Source organism: Molothrus aeneus, chromosome 16 (assembly GCF_037042795.1).
Source record: "Molothrus aeneus isolate 106 chromosome 16, BPBGC_Maene_1.0, whole genome shotgun sequence".
Lineage (NCBI taxonomy): Eukaryota > Metazoa > Chordata > Aves > Passeriformes > Icteridae > Molothrus > Molothrus aeneus.
In genome coordinates, this window is record NC_089661.1 from 12,573,835 (window position 1) to 12,595,442 (window position 21,608).

Genomic DNA, 21,608 nt, shown 5'->3' on the forward strand with positions numbered 1-21,608 from the left:
CCCCAAAATACCTTTGACAGGATTTAACATTTTCTCTCTTGTTTAGAAATACCTTTGTAAAAATTTGCTTTTCTCTCTGGGTAAAATAACTGTATTTCACAGGAACACCCTCTAACTTCAACTTAAATTTTTCTTTATAACATTTAGAATATTGGTTGGTTTTACTAGTTAGAAGACAATGAGAATTGGGATAAGATGATTTCACAATAATTGCAGTCATTAAAACAACAACTAAAGAGAAGCTTTGCAGAATATATTTTCAGTCATGTAATAGTGTGGAGAAGTGTAAAAACTCTCCTTGGCTTGTCTGGGAATATCTGCTAGTTTGGAGCTGTTCCAATTTTCTCATATGTTGTATTGTTGTAGCTTCCTATATAGCCAATTTAGAGAAGATACTGCTGATCTGCATTCATCACAAATCAGTTTCTTTGAAAGACAGGTTATTTAAAATGCTACAAATCTGAAAAGGGCCCTACCCCAAATACAGCTTTTAATTCAGTTTGTTAGATTGGATTTTGTATGATAGTTTATAAGCATTGCTTTAAGATTATGTGGTTTTTCTTTCTTCACAAATGACTGTGTTCCTGAAGTTAAATTCTAAAAACTCAGGAGAGAATTTGTCAATCCAAATCATCAGATGAATGGGGAGCTGTGGTTGATTTATGGCCCATTGCAGGAGATATTTGGCACCAGTGGGCCTGGGGCTGCCTGGCCACGCTCAGCTGGAGCCCAGCTCTGACCCTTCAGGGATAACGAGCCTGTGCTGCCACGTGCTCTGCACTCAGAAACATCCCCTGAGCACAGTGAAAGATAAAGGCTTGGAGCCCTTGGCAATCCCCAGGCTGGGCTGTGAACCCCAGGGGAACACCAGGGTCACTGGGAAGCCACCACCAGCACCCTTTGGCCCAAGCTCCTGGGGCTGTCCTGGGGCTGTCAGTGATCCTGGAACCTGTGGGCTCAAAAATTCCAGCCTTGAACAGCACATGAGGGCACTCCAAACTGTAAAAAATAGGTTCAACTCTTTAAATATAAAATGCCTGAGTATATATAAAATGCCAAGTATAAAAATGAAATATAATTATTTAAACATAAAATTCCAAGTAAAAAAATTCCTGAGATTTTTGTGTAAAATAAATGTTTAAAGGAAGGTTTGAAGTTCAACTGAAACATTACTTGCACTGGGACAACATTTATGTATCTTGGGATTTTTTCTGTATTTTATATATAAAGTACACACACACCCCCTGCACACTTTAAAGTATTGTCTACTTATTCAGTATTATTCATATTTTATATAAAATTTTTTGACTTTGAATATAACTCCTCTGTTTTATGTGTAATCATAAAATCCTGAAAGTGTTCCAGGCCAGGTTGGATGGAGCAACCTGGTCTAGTGGAAGGTGTCCCTGCCCATGGGAGGGGTTGGAACTGGATGAGTTGTAACATCCCTTCCAACCCAGGCCATTCTGTGCTAATTTTGGTTATAGACGGTATTTGTGTGCTTCTAAAATTAAACCTGTAGTTCCTTTAGAGTTACAAGTAGAAATTTGACATGTAAAGTGTGAAAAGCCTTCATCTTCCAGAGGTGATGGGGGTAGATCTCCAGCAGGTGTGGACTCAGAATCAATCTGTATTTGAGCAGAGCTTTGGCAATTTACCCATCAAGAATTTTGCTGCTTGGAGTGTTTTATTTTTGATACTCAAAAGTTTGAGATTACAAGTGACCCTTGCATATTACTGAAGTACCCTAATTCAAAAATCTGTTAGTGGCTTCAGGTAATATAATTTAACACCTGTTGGTTTGCAAGAACATTGAAAAATACATTAAACTTGTGAGGTGTTTTTTTCTAAATTCTTTTCCCTATCAAGAATCTTCATTTACCCTGAGACTTTTCCTGCTGTGATAATCATTTCTATCCAAGATTACACTTCTGGTTTCTATTCAAGAAACTTTTTAAAAAAAGGATAAAAAAAAAAAGCTTTGAGTGGATTTAATCCTCAGAAAGGAGAAGGGGGAAAAAAGCCAATAGGGTTGTTCACTTCCTGCCACAGCAGACAATGTTGAAATTCTCATCTGGAGAAAGAGTAAACATGGACAAAAGCTTGTCTGAGTGGGCAAGGACAAAGTTTATCAAGATCTTGGTAATTCTGCCCCTAAAGGTAAAGCTTAGTTATGAATGCACCAGTGCAAGCCTTAACTGAATCGTGTTGTTTCTTGTTTTACCATGACGATGTTGAGGACAAATTAGTTAAATATCAGTAGTTTCTCCTATATTTTCCTAAATAGCCTCCAAACCCATTTTTTTCCTTTGTATTTCAGGGGATGTTGCACCATTCTTCAAGACAGAACCGGGCTTGCCCCAGATCCACCTGGAAGGAAACAGACTGGTCCTTACGTGCCTTGCCGAAGGCAGCTGGCCCTTGGAATTCAAGTGGTTGCACAACGACAGTGAAATCACCTCCTACTCCAGTGAATACAAGTAAATAACATCCATATAATCACCTCTGCAAGTGGAATTGCAAAAAACAACCCCAAACCAAACCCCACCCCCTCAGTTTCCCAATGCCTCAAAGAGCTTTGTAGATACAGACACAGGGACTTGGGGGTTCATTATGAAAGAAGAGTAGGTTTTGTAAACAGATGAGATTCCATTGCTAATAATGAGATTTAACGCTTCCAAACATGGGTCCTAACATGGAAATTTTAAGTAGCAGAAGTGCCTTTTGCTGGAGATGTAACTTTAACCTGTGTTTGTGATAAATAGGAGACACATTCCTTAGCTAAATGTTACACATAATGTGTGAACTCATCCTTGAACAGAGCCAAGCTCGCTGGGACTGTCCGTCTCCATCAGATCTAGAGGAATGTGGTCTGTCTTCAATTCCACACAACACTTTCTGTTTCAATTCTAGCAATTCCAAAAGGGAGCTGATAGTTTAACAAACTTCCCTTTAATGATTGTGCAGTTTGCCCCCAGGACCTCCCTGCTGCCTCCCTCCCCATCCCACAGACATTCCATCAAACAGGAGCTAAACCACAGCCTGGCTTATCAGAGCTCATTCCTGCTGATAGGCAGCACATGGCTGGCCAAGTACCAACGTGCCAGACAGCCAAGTTTTGTCTGCTTTTCTCTCATGTGGGAGGATTGACTGGGTTTTCTCCATGCAAACAGAAATTTCTGTACCCTTACGGAAATTTAATTTTTATGCGACTTATTTGGTGCTTTCTAATTTTGTAGAATTTGCCAGGTGAGTTTAGATGTTGTGAGGGGTGGGTGTGTGACAGAGAGAGCCCAGGTACAACACCTGTACCTTTTGAAAACTAAGATAAATACTGCATTTTTGGGACACAAGGCTTAAGGTAGGGAAAAGTTATGCTCCATCACTATAGATAGAAATTACAGTACGAGTTGGTATGCAGATAATGCAGATAATGATATAAATTTCTATATTGTTGCACAAGGTAATACATAATTACTTTTCTCAAAGTTTTTCAAAATTTTAACCTAGCACTAGTACAGTTTTTGATATTATTTACATTTACAGAGCAGTAGGGGAAAAATTCCCTTAAAAAACTTTTTAAAACTTGTGGGAGTCATTTAGCATTTCAAGTATTTAGCAACTGTTTAAACCCGAGCATTTAGTTCTATACGAAGTTACCTAAAAATGCAAGATTTGATTTGGAGTCCTGAGTCCCTGCATCTATTCATGGTTGCTGCTTTCAAGCCTTTGGGATGTGGATTATGAGCTGCACACACATAAGAGAAGATTTGTGAATGCTTTCTAGAAAATGAAAAGATCTCTAATAGCACAACAAATCACAGAATGTTTGAGCATGGCTTTGTGCAAACGCCACTTGTTTTGATCAATGACAGCAGAGTCAGTTGTAGTGGCTGGGTGGAAGGAGCTGGAAGCAGCCCTTGACCATGTGAGATGCTGAGAGAGGGGGAGGAAAAATGGTGTGGGGGGACAAACACATGAACATGGAATGAGCAGCAAGCAAAGGTTAGAACTCCAGCCCTGTAGGTGTGCTAGGCACTGGGAGATGACATTTTATGGTATTAGGAGAAACCTGGGTAAGAATGTGTGACATTTTGAAATAAGACCTGAGTGCTGTGGTATTTCTTAAACAAGTGGACATCCCAACACAAAATTGGAATTTTACAGTGTATGGCAGTGTGAGTCAGTTATTAGGACACCTTTCCCAAGCTGTGTGTGCACATACCTACAGTCAGTCCCTTGTTTCTTATATTGCATTTAATTTGTTCTTGTGAATGTCAGGTCATGATTCCAACCATATTTATTAATTCTGCATTTTTTATATTGTTATTTCTATTTCTCATTAAAAGATCTGGCACAGAGGAAGCTGCTGGTTTATGATAATAATATTGATAGAAAATATTAATTTAGAAATTGCATCCCTCCTACTGCTACACCACAGCCAGAGATCAGCTAAACAGGATTTTGATTCTGTAGAAATGCAAAGCTTTAAGCTTCCAAAAAATGACATAGGTGCATTAGGATGAATGAAAGCAAGGAAAAGATATGCTCAGACATAAAAATTGCAGTTGCAAAATTTAACCTTTGACCCCATAACAGTTTGCTGTGCAGTTCTCTTGGGTAAATAGCCTGTTTAAATGCACGAATCTTCCTGAGTAAGTGACTTCTGCTGCAATTTGAATCATCAATCAAAGATTTTTTGGTAATTGATATTACTTAGTGTGTCTCAGTTAAAGTAATGTCTATATTGTAACAGGCTGAAATATATTATTATAACAGCCCAAGTGAGTAAAGAACTAATTGGAGCCTTTGCATTGTGACATTGGTGACCCTGAGTGAGCAGCTCCTCTTTGTCTAATGAGGCTGGTTGTGTGCACAGCCCAGCATTTACAGTGACTGTGCATGCACCACTTTGTGTTAAGTATTTATAAAACAACCTTAGAAATTCTTTGTGATCTGAGATCCACCTTATGATAACAAATCGATGCTGCTGACTGCAGGAGCAATTTTGGTCGTGTCTATAGGTTAAGAGACTTTAATGTTCAGGCAGTGTCTTTTTTCTGTTTTCTTTTTTTTCCTCCCTTTGTTTTCTTTTGAATTAAGTTCTGGATCAGGTGTGTCTGTCATATTTGCTTTTGTGGCTTAAAGATATTGATTTATTGGAATTTAAGAAACTAAGGTCATGTCAAAGCAGCCATACACTTTCAACCAAACTATTTAAAAGTATCTGATTTTTATGTTTTAACAATGGACACATTTCAGTTTTCTTCTGTATTTTAAAAGTTAGATCAGTTGATCCGTAAGTCTTTTGTTAAAAAGCTTGAGTAGATAAAAAGCAACATGAATTTCTAATAAAATACACTTAGCTTTAATTCTGTATCCATAATTATGACTATTAAATCCCATAGCCTATAGCTTCACTTTCAACTCTTAGGGCATTTAAAATTCAAATGAGGGTTTAAATTTTAGATTAGGAGTGAACTGTAAGTGTTGGCTGGGATTTCTCCTTAAGTGGCTGATGCCACTCCCTCCTGGAGCTCTTTGCAGAGGGGTGATGGAGCACATCAGGCTCGGGGAGACTCCCCTTGAAGCTTCTCTTTTCCGCTTGTCACTTCCCATCTCTCTGCAGAACCTTCCCAAACTCCAGGTTCTGCTTGGCTGTGCCGTTTAAAATGAGGGAAAAGTCAGAGCTGACTTTCCAAAGTCCTTGCAGACATCCCCAGGAACATCAAGGAGCTTCCATACAAAACCATGACACATCTCTACAATGGGAAGATCTGTCTTCAAAGTTTGAGCGTAGACAAAAATAAAGCAAAATTCTGTGTTGTCACTGAAAGGAATTGCATTAACCTTTGATTTCAGTTCATTCAGGGAAAGAAAGTCTTATTTAGAACTTAGAAAGCCTATTTATATCTCTTCGTGCCAGTCAGAAAACAACTGGAATGGGAAAAGCATAGCACAAAACATCAAGGCTGTTAGGTCAATAGAAAAGTAGGTTTTAAAACAATAATAAGACATATGAGGTGCATAAAGATTGTTTAAAATTGTAAACACGGAATCAGAAATTCCATTAATATTTATCCCTTGCCCAGGTTTGCAATTTTCAAGTTAGTCTCAAACAGTATTAACACATGTCCTATCTCTTTTTTCCACATTTGTTATTTAATTCTTCTAATTTTGCTTGCTGTACCTGCACGTTATACCCAGTTGGTCCACTGAGAATCCAGCTGCTCTAGGTTTTGGCTGCCTTGGAATTTCCAAAGTAGATGGGATTTTCACTGTAAATTTTTAAAAGATTTTCATTTCTTCAGGCAACATGTTAAGAATGTTTCCTGCAGAAACTTTAATAAGTCAGGAAAGAAAACCAAAGTAGGACACTTCTGATCTAATTGATTTGTTTTGTCCTGGTGGCAGCAAAACTAAATCTGCATTACTGTCCTGGTACAGATGAATACTCAGGAAAGAGGCCTTTAATTTTGGCTTTATTTAATAGACAAGGTATTAGCCAAGCAGGACACTAAATCTTTATGGGAGAAAGAAAGATTGTTGTTGTATAACTGTTGGGTAAAAAGAACTGTAAAAATTAATTTTCAGTATTTGTCAGAATCTTCAGTTTTTTTGGTTTTTTTTAATGATGTTTTACAACAATCTTCTTCCTGGCAGAGCAGGAAATGATTTTGTAAGGGTCTAGAGAAGCCTCCTGTCCTATTGATTTCTCTCTTTGTATTTTCACCTGCTCTCTCACTCTGTTCCCCATGGTGAGGCTCATCAGGCAAGAGGAAGCAACGTTCCTGCTTCAGAGTCACTGTTTGTGTGCTGGGGCTGCTGTGGCTCCCATAAAGAGCACAGGGTGGAATCCTCCTTTGCTTCCTGCCACAGCCATGGGAGGGAATGTGCTGGTGGCTCCTGGGCAGGTCACAGCAGTGACCTGAGGAGGTCACAGGAGTCACAGCACTTATCCAGGGCCTCCTGGAAACCCCAGGGATGTCTAAAGCTTGCCCACGGTGTTGGGCTGTGGTTTAGGCCCCTGTGTTTGTTGGTGTAACCCAATTGCTGGGGTGTGTTTTGTGATGACACCATAATCTTCTGCCTCTTTTTGTTTTATGCTCCCTGATCCTGTTCAAGCATTAAGCTCTGCACGTGGGTGTGTACAATATATTTGAGTCCAAGAAGAAATGTTTTCTTTTAGTGGAATTAAATTTAGAAGATTAAAATTCAGCAGTTTTCCTTTTTCTTATCTTCCATAAAGACTTTCATTAATCCTGCCATAATATCTCCTGAAGGTGACTGGGGGAATATGCACTTGTGATTAATGTTTGTTTAATGCAGGATTATCTCTATTATTCATGTGTTTTATTCCCATTAAAACTGTGCCTATCAGCTCATTTTCATGTTGAGCAATCAGATGTAGCTGAATGAGGAAGGTGAGATTAGTGGACTGAGTGTGTGTTTGAAGGGCAGAGCAAACACAAAGTACAGCACAAGGTGGCACTTCCAGGATTCCTGAGTTTCAGTGGTCACACAGTGGAGCTTTCATTGGAAAGCTTTGATACTTCTTGCAGGTCTTCCTAATACCTACACTTAAGCTTCCTGTGGCTTCTCTGAACTGATTACCTGCTCTGCCTTATGAATGTATGTAGGGAAAACTAGGGAAAAAAATTTAAGTCCATCTTTCATGTGAATTTTTGATGTACTTGGCATTTATCATAGGCAGAACTGAAGACTGAAAGGTATTTTCATGCATTTCGTGTCAGCTGCTTTTAAAATACAGATATATATCTGTATAATATAACATATATAATATAACATATATAACATATATAACATATATAATATAACATATATATATATGTATAATATAACAGACAGTACTGTAACCAAAGACCTGAGATTACACAAGAATGCTGTTTGTAAGAAAAAAATACAATAGGCATTTAAGACAAAGTGCAAACCAGGAAGAAGTGCTCTCTAATTGTGCCTTTTGCCCTGCAGGTACATCATCCCAGCTCTGCAGAGGGCTGATGCTGGCTTCTACCAGTGCGTCGTGAGGAACAGGATGGGGGCACTGCTGCAGAGGAGATCTCAAGTCCAAGTGGCATGTATGTCTGAGTGGGGGTCACTCTGTGACTCATTAGCTTCTTTTGGGGTAAAAAACCTGATGTATGATGACATTTGTCAGGCTGAACAGGTGTTAAATATCAGGCTTAGCAAATTTTTTCAATTACTGCCTCAAGAATTTCATACTTTGGTTATCATCTGGAAGCAGCTCAGAGCAGTGCAACCCAGTCTTTGAGCTGTTCAAAGCCATGAAAGTGAGATTGTTTGGAGATATCTGTAGCATGAGAGAACTGTTGCACTTTATGGAATTAAAGAAGGCCACGCAGAAAACAATCAAAACAATCAAAACAACCAAAACAACAGCAGCAACAAGAATAAAAATTCTAGAGGAAAACAGCAGCATCTAAAGGGAATGGGATGGTGGAATAGCACCAGGAGGATTTCACATTGTAGTCCTTGTGGTCCAAAATCAGCAGTTTTACAACAAAACTTTAAAATTCTGTTCTCAACACCTTTCTGAATCAATCCCCCCCCCCACCCCACTGTTTACCCCACTTCAATTTGGACTTTGCAGAATTTTTGAAATCCAGCTGCCATTTGGAAAGGTTAAGTTAGTTTTTTCAGGTGTTTGTGCTAATGAACGTGACACAAGAAATGATCGCAAACCTTTGATTTCCTTTTTTTCAGTTAACCTACAGAAAATAAAATTCAAGTAACCTTTTTGGAAATAATAACAAAATTAGGCCTAAATCTTTTTCCAAAGTAAAAGCATAAAAGAAACTTTAAGAGACAGATTTGTGTGCTGTGCCTAAGAAATCTCATACTGGATCAAATTCCTCCTCGTCAGGGTCGGTAACTGAAAATTCAGTAGTAGTAAATGTCAGTTGATAAGCAGAATTTAGAGAAATTGAATTATTTATTAGACACCCAATTTGAAGGAACTGATTCAAGTTAATCAGTATGTCAATAAGGGAAATTACATGGAATTCCCTGTGTTTTAAAATAAAACCAGTTGCAAATGGCATTATGTAAGTTTTGGTATCATGTTCATCAGTTTACTCCATACAGTAGATTTTGTTACTATATCTGTAATGTCAATGATATCAGTAATTTGATGTTTGGTCTCCCTATTGTTTCAGAGCTGCTGGGAGCTAAAGTAAAAATAAACTGCTGCTAAAATGGGGTTTTCCTTCCCTGACCTCTGCCAGCCCTTGTGCCCCTGCTGTCTGCTGACCATGGGCTCACTCTGACCTGGCTCAGACCCTTGCAAGTATTTTTCCAAATACTCCTCTGAAAATTTAGTGAATTCTGTCAGGTCACAGAGGATCTACTGCAAGCTGCTGTGAGTGAACAGAACTTTGCAGTGAGGTGTGGGGCAAGCAGGGGGTTTAGAGGGAAAGGGGAGGGTGAGGTTCCTCTTCTTGAGCAGCACTGAGCCTTTGGAGGAGCCTGGATTCCTCTGGAGTTGCATCTCCAGGTGTGGTTTCAGGCGACCAAGGCTTTGGTAGCAGTCCCAGGGAAAAATGTGCCCATTTCTTCCTGCATCCCAATGATCATTCCCACTCCTGGATTGCAGTGGAGCTCACTGCCCTTTAGGCTCAGCAGGAGAATGTGTTTGAGCAGCTGTGGGCTAGGAGACAGCTCCAAAATTTCTAAAAGAGCAACAGTTCTTTTGTTGGGCTGTTAAAGTTGTCTCCCAACTCCTCCCTGCCCAGCTGTGCAAGCAGTTGCACTGGCACAGTGCAGGGAGCAATTCCTCAGGAAGTCCTGGTGGGAACAATAGTGAGAAGCAGACACAGGAATGCTTTTCCCTGATGCTGCTGTGGCTGAAAAATTCTGTCTCCTGAAATGACAACTTTATTCCCCTCTGAAGGGGGGGAAGTTTGGCAGTGCAGAGTTTTGTCTCTCCAGGCTGGTTTGTGTGTGTTTGGCTGTTCTGGAGAGAGTAAGAAGTGCAACTTTTCTTCAGTTTTAGTTTTCCTCCCATTTAATTTCTTGATCTGGATTGCTGAAGGAGGCTAAAAGAGTCTCTCTTAAATCTGTCTGAATTAAGCAGTCTATGTATTAACTCATTTATTCAGTTCTTTTCACTGATAAAGACGGAGGCAGAGCAAACCAGACCCTCTGTGACTTGGAAGACCTTTGGTCTTGAGCCTTTGTGACATCAATGGCTTCTGTAGTGAAATTGCCAGTCACATTTGCACTTTATTCCTGCAGATTAAAGTGCTCTACAAGTTTTAAACATCCTCTTTCCCCTTCACTCAGGGTAACTACTGCTGCCATGTGATTGTTTTCTGTGTTTTAATGGTTTTATATAAATTAATTGATTTAAGCTGTGTGGATGTAGTGAAGTTCCTGATATTTTATCATATATTGTTTTTTGGTTCTTCAAAACATATCAGAAAGGAACATTCCAAGGGGTTCCTAAAACCATCTTAGCCACTCATCAAAACTTGTGGGGATTGAAATGTTAGTCTTTTAACTCAGAAGGATTCACAGGAAATTACCTAGTTTTGCCAGTGAGTAGAGGATGCTTCCCAATACACTTCAACTCAAGATCTCTAGTGAAAAATTGAAAGGTGTAATTATAATGGCGCTGAGAAAGATCTGAGGTATTTCCCATGTCCTAGATAGCTGAAGTAGCAGGGAACTTGTTAAATAATTTAAAAAATATTTCAACACATGCTAACATATTACTTAACTGAATGGGAACAGATATTTGTGAGAAAACTGCTGAGTAAATCTTAATTACAGGATGGGCTTAAAAACTCCTGTATTGTGAAAACTAAAATAATCACACGACAGTGAAGTTAATTAGATCCACCTCCGCAGTTTGAAATTTCTTTTCAAGTAGCTGATCTGATTACAGTTGTAAGGAATCTGGAGCAGCAGAGGAAGTACAATGCTGATTATGTCTGAATAAATAACTTGAAAATCACAAAGATGATTAAAGCTTCTTTAAAATACCATGTGTTTTAAATCTCTGCTCTTGTTCTGTCTCTTCTCATCTCCTGCCATTCACAGACCTGATAGTAGTCATTTCTTTTCTGTGTCCTTTGCATCCCTCTCTGCAGCACAGAACTTGTAGAGAACCCTATTGTCCTTAAAAAAAGAAGGGAATTCAGTGATAGAAGCTGGAATAGTTCTCTGTTGTATGTGTGTCAGTTTCCTAGTTTAAATCAAATTAAAATGCAGAGAAATTCTTTGGAGGGTGAAGAAGTAAGAGCCTGCAGCCCTGTTCATTTTAGTGGATAAGAATGCAGTAAAAAATGCAATGGAAAAACAAGAAAAAAACACTCACTGAATTTCTCCAAGGTCTCCCCAGATACCTGAACTTGCCTGTGAAATAAAACCCTCAGAGGCAGGGGTTCTGCAAGGGTAGCATCATTTCTTCCATTAGAACTTTTGTTAAAAGCTGCTCTCCAACACTAGGGATGCACTATTGGCCTTGAAATGTTGTGCCAGGAGAGCTGACAGCCCCCAGCATGACACTGGGATTCCAGGATCATTCTGGGATCCTTGCCTGGGTCTGACTCTGTTGGCCTGGCTGCAGTGGAAGAGCTGCTTGTCTGCTTGTGTAGCTGTGGATAAAAAAACAAAATGATCACCAAAAAATGGACACGTTTATTTACACCACGAGCATCCCTTTGAATTGCAGGAGTTTCTTTTTTATTGTTAAGAATTTGTCTGAAAAAGCCTCCAACCAAAGCAATCAAACCTCCATTAAAATGTCATTTTGAATAAAACCCCTCAGTTACTGCCTAAAAACACAGGAGCCATGCAGGGCTGCTCATGGATGTTCTGCCTGTGTGCACCAGCAGCACTGGAGTTTCCTCATCTGCCTCTATAAACCAAAATCCCCAAATTCCAAACTGTCCCATGATCCATAGTGTCCCATGAGTATTATCAGTGCCAGTGGTTGGTGGGATGTTGTCATCTTGTTGCGAAAGTCCCGTATCTTCTCAGTGGGCAGCTCCTCAGCTCTTCTTCTTCTTCTTCTTCTTCTTCTCCTTCTCCTTCCTCTTCTTCCTCTTCTTCTTACTCTTACTCTTATTCTTATTCTTCTATCTTTATTTTCTTACATTCTATCCCTCCACAGTGGGAAACATGGTGATTTCTCTGTCTCCTGAAAAGAAATGGAGAGAAAGGCAAAACTTCTCTTTTAATTATTTTTTTTATTATTTTTTGCAGACATGGGAGATTTCATGGACACAGACCAGAGAAAAACAGTGACTGAAGGACAAGCTGCTGTTCTGAACTTCCCACACATCCTCAGCCACCCGAGGCCCCAAGTGACTTGGTTTAGAGACGGGCACAAGATTATACCAAGCAGCAGAATGTGAGTCAGTGTAAAGCTCAAAATACACCCACCCTAAAATATGATTAATTATATTTGATAACACAGCTTACATTTTAAGTACACTAATTAAGGTTTAAAGAGAATAAAGTAGTCGTGTTCATACTAAGTTTGAGATAAATTACTATTTTAAGACTGTCTCTGAACTTCTGAAGCAGTTTGACAAAATAATTCATGTGGTTTTAATGGTCCTGGTGCAGCATAAGGGGCTGGATGTGCAGAATGTCTGAGCTTCCTTCACGCTATTCATTTCCATGATACATTTTGGAAAAAGGAATGTTCATCTTTCAATTATGTTTACTTGAGTGCACTAACTTAATGAATTCTGAGTTTTTTTTCTTTTAAAAATAGAATCTGTGGGGTTTGTTACAGTTATGCTTAGTACTATTTTCCTCACGATAAATTTCTAGATATTGCTTTTTCTTTTCATTATTTTTTAGCCAGCAATGACAATTTAATTTATTTTTTACTAATTAGCAGCTCACCCCTAATGACACACTACTTGCATTTTGATTAGTTATTATCTCAAGGTGTGCTCATTTATCCTTTTCTGAAACAGTTATGAAGCCAGCCCATGTTTTTATCTGCACAGTTTCATTCAGAGACTGAAGGGCTTGGCTGTAACATTAAAAAATGTGGATTAAATCTTGTCTCATTTATTGGAAAGCTGTTGAAATGCCAGGGATGTTGCTAGTTAGTTTTTAACTGTGCATTACATTTTCATGTGTTCAAAGGGATAGATGTGCTAGCAAATTATGGTGATGGGATATTGCTGTGTTACAGAAGTGCTTTAGAGTTCATATTAGAGAGGGAAAACTTCTCTTAAATTTGAATTTTCTAACCTGTACAGTGTATTTTACTGCTATTTGCCTTTTTGAAATCTGAATGCTGGTATTAGAGTAGATTTGAAACTGTTAAAATTAGTATTGCAAGGATGTGAAGAAACAATGTAATAATTTATGAATAATTTAATAGCAATTTGATGGGAAACAGCTGGAAGATGAAACAATGGGTTCCTGGGCAATCTCCTGAAGAGAGCTAAGTGACAAATCCTGAGTTATTAACCATTAAGGATCTACTTCCCCCACTTGTGCCACATTACAAATTTTGTGTTGTCGATGCTGAGAATACACAGATCAGGAATTTGCAGATAGCAGCAAGGCCTTGTTTTCCTGATACCTGAGAGTTTCCTGGGAACCCTTACAGGGAACAGAGCAGAGTGACCAAGCCAAGCCTGCAGGGCTTGACACTGTGGTTTGCCTGAGTTCTCTTACAGTTTGGGAAAATTGCAAGTAGACCTGTGTATGTCATGTATTTGTTAATACAAAGATCCTGATTTTCACCTGCTGTGCTTTCCTCTTGCTCTTACCCCTTTGGGATTGCTGGGGTAAAATCACCTCTAACTGTGAGAACTGCAACACTGGCTACAGTAGGGCTGAAATACACCTCAAGGTTTCCATATAAATTCCATTTCCCTGGTCAGAAATTTTGTCTAAAAGGGACACTTGAGGACATTTGTCTGGCCTGTGTAGGAATCTCTGAGTACTTCTGCAGCTGAAATGCCCATGCTGGAAGTGTGAGCCTACTTGGAAGTTTGATAGATGGTGCATAGTGAGTCTGATACGTTCAGGAGGTGACAGATTTATGGTACACACACCAATCATCAGAGCACTCTGTGTGCAATAGGTCTCAAAATACTGGAAAAACCAGAGAGCATCCACTCACATCTTGCTGTCCATGAAATTTGGGAAGTAAATATGGCAGCCCTATAAAATACAGGGAAGCTGAGACATGGAGAGGATGCATATAAAACTGTGAGAAATGGAGAAATATCTTATGGGAACGGTTTCTTACCTGTGAAGCAAGTTGTGCATTTCACATGCTTTTTGTGCACCTGGAGGGATCAATTTCCCTGATCAGTTTAGCCAGTGATCCAGTTAGGCTGATGCATCAATCTCACTGGATCTCCTGCTAAACTGATCAGGGAAATGGATACAACCACCTTGTACGATGCTCTTTAATCTGATTAAAAGTACCTTCTATTGCTAAATCAATACAAAGCTTTTTTAATGCTCTTAAACAAGCTTACAATGATTTGGTTGAATCAATCAGCCATAATTTCATGTGTCAGCTGTAATAATGACTTCTAGGAGTGACATTGCTGTGGTGCATGAGGAGTGAGGACATAAACAGTGCTAAAAATAGAGAGAACAGTGGTGGTTATGGTGAAATTCATTCAAATAGTTGGTAAAGTCTTACTCAGGCAAAAGCTTTAATTTACATGTCCTTAACACTACACCATTTTTGTGCCATAAAAAAGATCCTCATGTTTGTGTGCATGGATTCATCTCACTGGTGTGGGAACAGTTGTCCTTAGGTGAGAAGTACTAAAGATCAAAAGTAATACTAATTCTGAGAATAAAAAATAAGAAATTCTTGAGATGTTTCAAGGAATGTCATTTAACTGGCTCTGCAGTAAGGCTTTCCTAGGCAGGTTTAAGGTGCTAAATGCTGATGTATTTCTCCTTCAATGTGTACCAGTATTTAGGACACTTATGGGGAGGGGCCCTGCCAGCTCTTCAGCATCTCTGGGAAACCTGTGCCAGGGCCTCACCACTCTCATCAGGAAAGATTTCTTCCCTATATCCACCCTCTTGCAGTTTAAAACTATCCCCTCTTGTCCTACCACTGTGTGCCCTTGTCAGCTGTTCAGGGTTGTGGGGAGAAAAGATCAGTGAATAGCTTTGCTTTCACCTTTTTTTAGATCCTGCTCTGAGAGTGTGCGTGGCTGTGACATTTTCTGGGAGAAAGTTTCCTTTGGGACACAGGCAATTCTTTTTCAAACTGCACACTCTATTTAATTTAACTGCTGGTGTTACTCGAAGTGGAATTTTCAGCAGGTAACAACATATTAGTACCTATCCTCATGGTGCTGGTAATATTTTGTTAAAGCCTCCAGATAAAAACAGAAATGGGATGACAAGTTGCTCCTAAATGAGTGGGCATGTAAAGTCAACAAATCCCTGTATAATACATAAATGTGCAGCAAATGGCCTGCACATACTCCTGGGGTTGTTGTTATAGTTTATGACTTAAGGCAACTAACAAATGTGCAGCAGAGTCAGTGGGACATGATGGTGTGTGTTTAAAAATTTAAGTCCTAAAAGTCACTGTTGTCCCCTCCTTGCTTAGTGCAGTGTGGGTGTACATCCATTTTGGCTTTTATGCATTCTCTGTCACCAGAGCCTCAGCTTGGTGTTTTCAAGAGGTGTTTCTAGAACAGAATGAAGCTCTGTACGTGCTAGAAAAGCATGAAGTGGAGAATTGGAGAGGAGACTAAAAGATCAAGAACAAGAGAAAATGAGCAAGGACAAGAATTAGGGTTTGAGGTGTTTGTTATTATTCTATATTCCCCAAGAAGTTCTAGGAGAGACTTCACATTACACCCAGACAGATTCATTTCCAGACACACCAGCAGAGAAATGTGGAGTTACAGCTGCACTGTTATCCAGGGTCTTGACTGATGGGATGATTTTGCCTGTTTCCCTGCACATCTTACCAAAACTAGCAGCTCTCTAAAGGTGACTGCATCAAAAGAAATTGCTACTCTGGGATATCAAGTATTCTGCTTGACTTGCCTGCCTGTACTTCATCAGGCTTAAAAGCAAAGAATATTTAACTTTCTTTACACGAGCACAAACAGTACCTTGGAGAGGCACAAAGGACAGTAGCACCATCAAGGTCTACAATTGCCTTTCACTTGTGGCATTGAGGAATTAAATTCTTGGTACTCTTAGAGGGTTTTTTACCTTTCTCTGAGTGAAGCTTTTTTCAGAGAAAAGGTTCATTCCAGCCATCAATTCATTTAATTCACTTTCTTTAAGAAGAAAACTTCTATGCAGATGTTATTACTGTCTTCATTAACTTCCTTACAGTGAAACTGCTCTTCCCCATGTAAGCTGCAGTTAGATGAATATTAACTCATGTCTTTTGACAGCGGAATTATGTCTGACACAAAACAGGAAAGTTCATTTTTGGTGTATAAAGGCACTCCTGGGGTGTCCCTTTCAGCAGGATGGACATTTAGTCACTTCACTAACTCCTGAGGAACCAAAAGGCTGCACTTCATCTCCCTAGGCAGGAATGCTGGATTGCACTGCCTGCAGGTACACATGGGTTAATGTCTGTGTTTTGCACTCACATCAATTCATTACTGGATGGATTTGGTCATTATTAACTCTTAGAGACTGAAGTTGTTGGCAGATCTTGGAAATTAAAACACATTAAGCACAAGCAACTCTCTCATGACTTGCTGTGGTTTTGAGCACTCACAATGCTTTGCAAATAGGCAAAGCTGGTGCAAATTTATTCAACATTTGTTAAAGTAAAATTGTAAGTGTATTAATGGCAGCCTCAAAAAAAAAAAAAGTAGTTGTAGCTAAGTAGGCTTTAAAATATGAGAAAAATTAGAGTATCTAAGAATAATACATCAAATCTGGGGCTGATAATAGCATTAGATTAGGTTTTGCTTTGATGATAGCAGCTGACTTAATGTGCCATGTGTCTATTTTTCACTTTAAAACAAACATTACTTCATTTTTCTGTGAGCAGTTCTAGTGGCACAGAGCATCTCTCAGCAAATACCAGCCTGTCATACAACTTAAGCCAGTTGCACATAATTACTTTTCACATACACTGGATAATACTTTCATTAAGATCATGATGATTATCATTACTGAACAATAAAATCAGAGACTGTCAACTCTGCAATGTATTGGCTGAGCAATAATTTAAAAAATAAAATTTGCAGATCTCCTGTCTGGTAATATCGTGGAATGACACCTCTCACCAATAAGATGTGAAAAATCCCTATAATATTGGGTTTATCTGTATGTACCTTTCACAGGCTCCACATTAAGGTCAGTACCTGAAAAAGAAGAATATTTGGTAGAATTAAATTTTTCCCTTGAGCTAAAATTCATCACCACCACTCTGTAATTAATTTATTTAACCAAACTTCTGCACTGAGTAGCTTCAGGCAGCACCAGGAATCATCTTCCAATAGTTTCAGTGTTGTCCCCAAGGCCTGTATGGCTATGAAGGACTGTAGGGAAATCTCCCATCATCTCTTGGAGTGCTCAGTTTGAGGAGTCCTGGCACTGTCAGGGGTTGTGTGAGCATCATTGTCTGTCAGGGCTGCTGTGGCCATCACCGTGCTCAGCAGAGGGAAACAGCAGCACCCCAGGGAAGCAAATCCCAGCATTATTTCCCAAAGCTGTTTGACTTGTCTGGATCCAGCCTCACTGCTTTCCTCTCTGCACATCATTTGTTTGCCACAGGTTTCAAACATATGTGTCAGAAATTAATTTATTCAGACTCTCATCTTCCTGGGGTGATTGTTGCTGTTTGGTTTGACGGAGGGGGAGGAAACTGAGGTGGCACCTGGGGACCACAGGATGCTGAGTGCAGGGTGGGTGGCAGCCCCACAGCCCTAAGAGGCGGGACAGGGACAGCAGGAAGAAAACGTTGCTGCCAAAGAAAATGCCTTTTAGCAAGGCTCATTTGGAAGGGGATTCTTCCCAGGAGAGGCACTCGAGCTGATGAGATGAGAGGCACATTTTGGGATTTGACCAATATGTTTCATTACAAATTTGGACCACAAACCACAGAGGGTTTTGTAATGTATGTTTTTTTCATAAGCCAGGGGAAGTTGCTGCCATTACAGTAGCAGTGTAAAATCCATATCTTTGCTAGAAAAAAGTGGAAGCTTGGAACTAATATTGTGCCTTAATGGGCCTCGGCTGCTCACAGTATCTTCCAGGACAATCTCCAGCAGCTGTAAATTTCAATAAAACTTCAAAGATCACTGTCTAGGAGGAAAATCTGACTGTTGGATATTGTTTTTCCTATGATAATCACATATAAGGAACAAAATAATTTTATGTGCTACTACCCTTATTAATCATAGATTTGGAATTTGTAAAACAAAGGCAATGGAAGTGTCACTGGAAGGAAACCTTTTTTGCTCTAAGTATGATTTACTTATCACAGCTAGCAGTGAAATTGATTTATGAGTTTGTTGCTTTCTGGGGACAAATGTACTTTGAGAAAGAAAATATGGACTGTGAAAGAAGTGTTAATAGCATTACTCTTTGAAAGTGAATTATATATTATTTAAAAAAAACATCCTCAATCTAGAGGTGGGTAAATATGAAGACTTGTTGTCATCATATTTGGAGGCTCACTTTTTGCATCTGCTGCATTTTCTAATAGGAACTAAAGATGCTATTAGGGACAAATCATGAATATAATCCTTTAATAACTAATGTGCTTTTGTGGAAAACCATTTTTCTGTCAATCTTTGAACTACTCTGGCTACAAATGGAAATATTTTAATATGCAGCCAAGATAAGACTATTTAAAAGTGTCGCAGTCATTCTTAAGAGCAAATACGCAAAAGAAAACTATTGCTTTATGCTTAAAAAGTGGCAATTGTTCACAAATCCCTGAGAACAATTTATCTCCTGTGGCCCCTCACATATCTCTACTTTTATGGAAATAGATGCAAAATGCTGGTGATTTATCAAATATAGCAAAAGGTAATGTCTTATGTTTACCAATCAACTTTTATTAATCAAAACTGACTGAAGTAAAAGGTATCTGTCAGTACTTCTGGCTCTGTACTACAAAGGATTGTTAATTTTCTTTCTATGCAGGAAAGGACAAATTCTGTCTTGCCTCGTGATTCCAGTGGATTTTTATGTGATGTGAAAAGGTGCTAAGACATATAAGTTTGTAGCTTTAAGATACAGGTTTATGTGGAATACTTTAAAAGCCTTTCATTTTGGCAGATTTACTTTTATAGTGAAAACTGCTGTGTGATTCAGGAGGAAAGAAAAAAAAAACCCAAAACCACAGAACCTGGCACTCTGGGGATATATTGTGGCTTTTGTGGTTGATTTGCATCAAGTCTACTTTGTTAACAGTATTCAACTTGAATTTAAAGAATTTGCTACATGGGAGCAAAAGTGAAGCAGGTTTGCATTAATTAGTGCTGCAGGGAGAGGCAGGAGCTGGCAGCCTGTGCCTTATCCTGGGTGCCCAGAGAGGGGAGTGGAGCTGCTCTGTGCTTGGCCTTCCCCCAACAGGTTCCAAATGAATTTAATCCCATTGCAAACGTGCTGTCTGCTCTTCCATGGGTCAGGCTCATCCATGTGAGAGGAGCCATTTTTGGCTCTGGTGAAACTTTGCAAAGGCATCTTGGAATTAGAAGTGAGAAAACAGTCAAATTCTGCCAAAATTTGTGTGAAAACTATTTATCTGCTGCTTGTTAGTGCTACCTTTTGTTTCTTAATACACACCTGTGGCTGTTTTTATGTATTACACAGATCCCTTGTTTTACATGAAAGGACCAATTCTTAGACAAGGAAAATGTTTATTGGGGTGAGCACAGCTTGCTCAGCTTCACTCTCTTTGCTTTTCTCTCTAAGTTCCCTCTTTGCTTTTCTCTCTAAATTCCTGCCACTCGAGTGGGAAAGAGTGGAATGGATCAGCCTGCTTTTCATAATAGCAGAGCAAAGGGAGTGGATAAGGAGTGGAAATGCTGGAGGGAATTTCTTCCTTCCCTCACCTCCCAGGAGTGTCAATGTCCCAGCAGTGTGGCCCTCACTTTTCTTTAGTTTCTTCCCCAAAAAATTCTTGCTGAGTTTCTCAACCCAAACTCACAGCAAACTCCTTGTACTGCCACTGATCCATGCCAGTCCTGTGTCCCCCAGGAAGTCCCCTGCAGTCTCTGGAAAACTGAACATTGTCAGCATTTTATTTCTCTTTGTTGTGGCTTATTTCAAGAATCAGGACCTAATGTGTCATTGAGAACTAACAGGAGAACAAATATCCAGCAATTTCAAGCTTGTATGTGTCTGGCTCCTTGAATTCCCAGAATTGAGGTCTAAAGGAGACCTTATTTAGGAAAAGCACTTGAAAGCATTGCACCTAAGGGCTGTACTACAGTATTTCTTGTATTTTTTTCTAAAACCTCAAAGCCTATTCACTTTATAAAATGGGGTTTTGCTAGATTTTACTCGAGGATTTTTCAAGAAACTGCATTTGCTGTTGTCATTCAGCAACCACAACCATTTGCAAGAATTTTAACAACTCTGCTGCTGCCTGCCAGCTGCCATGTGTTCCTTCCCTCCTCCATGCATAAAACCTCCTGACTGCAAGAGGGCTGCAATACTTTCATAGTAATCACTAGTTCAAATCACCGATTATTCTAAAACATCAAATCTCATTTTTGGCAATCCATCATCTGTTTCCATGGGAACTGAAACTGGCCTCAGCAGCCACAAGAAGCAGAGTTTATTGGGATACTTACACATTTCAATGGCTGTTGTTAGACAGCTGCATTTTCTGTTTACCCAACAGATATTGCTGCAACAACCTCATAATGCACTTAAAAATTCTATATACATTTCATTTTAATGCATTTATGTCTTTATTCATATTTTTCACAACTTAGCAGAAATATTATGATGGGGAAGAGGGAAATATCAGTAATTTCCATCATATGCATTCAATATTGGATGTTTCCATGCAATGTCTTGACTAGTGATTTAACCAGGACTGTGGCAAAAAAAAAGAAAAAAAAGGAAAAATGCCCTGCCTTGAGGGGCTAAAAACACCTGGAGGCTCCCATTTTTCAGGTGCAGCATTTTCCCTTGGTAATCTTATCCCAAAGTTTCTGTTTTCCAAAGTCTGATTTCCTCAATACCTTTTGCCCCAGAATAACCATTTCCCCAAGCCCAGCTCATCCTTCTACAGCTCATCCTTTTGCTCCAGAGCTCAAATTCTCCTAATTCCTGCTATTTCACCACCATTTTTAAACCCCATTGATCAAATCAGCAAGGAGTAGCAGTGTGGATTTGAAAATGTTGTTTTGCTGTAGATATTTCAGTATCAAAAGGGGTAACTGGGCAACTAATTGATTATAGTGTTGATATGAATATGTATCAGCATTTTTACTTTTTTTCCAAGTGCTTCAGAGTGGGAATCATTATTTTGGAGTTTGGCATCATTTTGGTTCAGAGTGAGGCAGCCATTTAAGACAAATCTCAAATCTTGAAAAACTGTTCTACTCACAGACCTTGTATCAAACAAACAACCTTCATCTTCTGCCATGTTCTGATACTGATTT

At 39.3% G+C, this 21,608-nt stretch overlaps 1 protein-coding gene across 1 annotated transcript in view; it reads left to right on the top strand.

Annotated features, from left to right (window-relative positions):
• The window catches only part of SDK1 (sidekick cell adhesion molecule 1), a 382,240-nt gene that overhangs the window by 104,504 nt on the left and 256,128 nt on the right, over positions 1-21,608 (top strand). Inside the window, exons 2-4 of the mRNA XM_066560719.1 lie at positions 2,321-2,480; positions 7,993-8,099; positions 12,250-12,397. Of these exons, the coding sequence (XP_066416816.1) occupies positions 2,321-2,480; positions 7,993-8,099; positions 12,250-12,397 (415 nt within the window). The remainder of the gene's footprint in view (positions 1-2,320; positions 2,481-7,992; positions 8,100-12,249; positions 12,398-21,608) is intronic.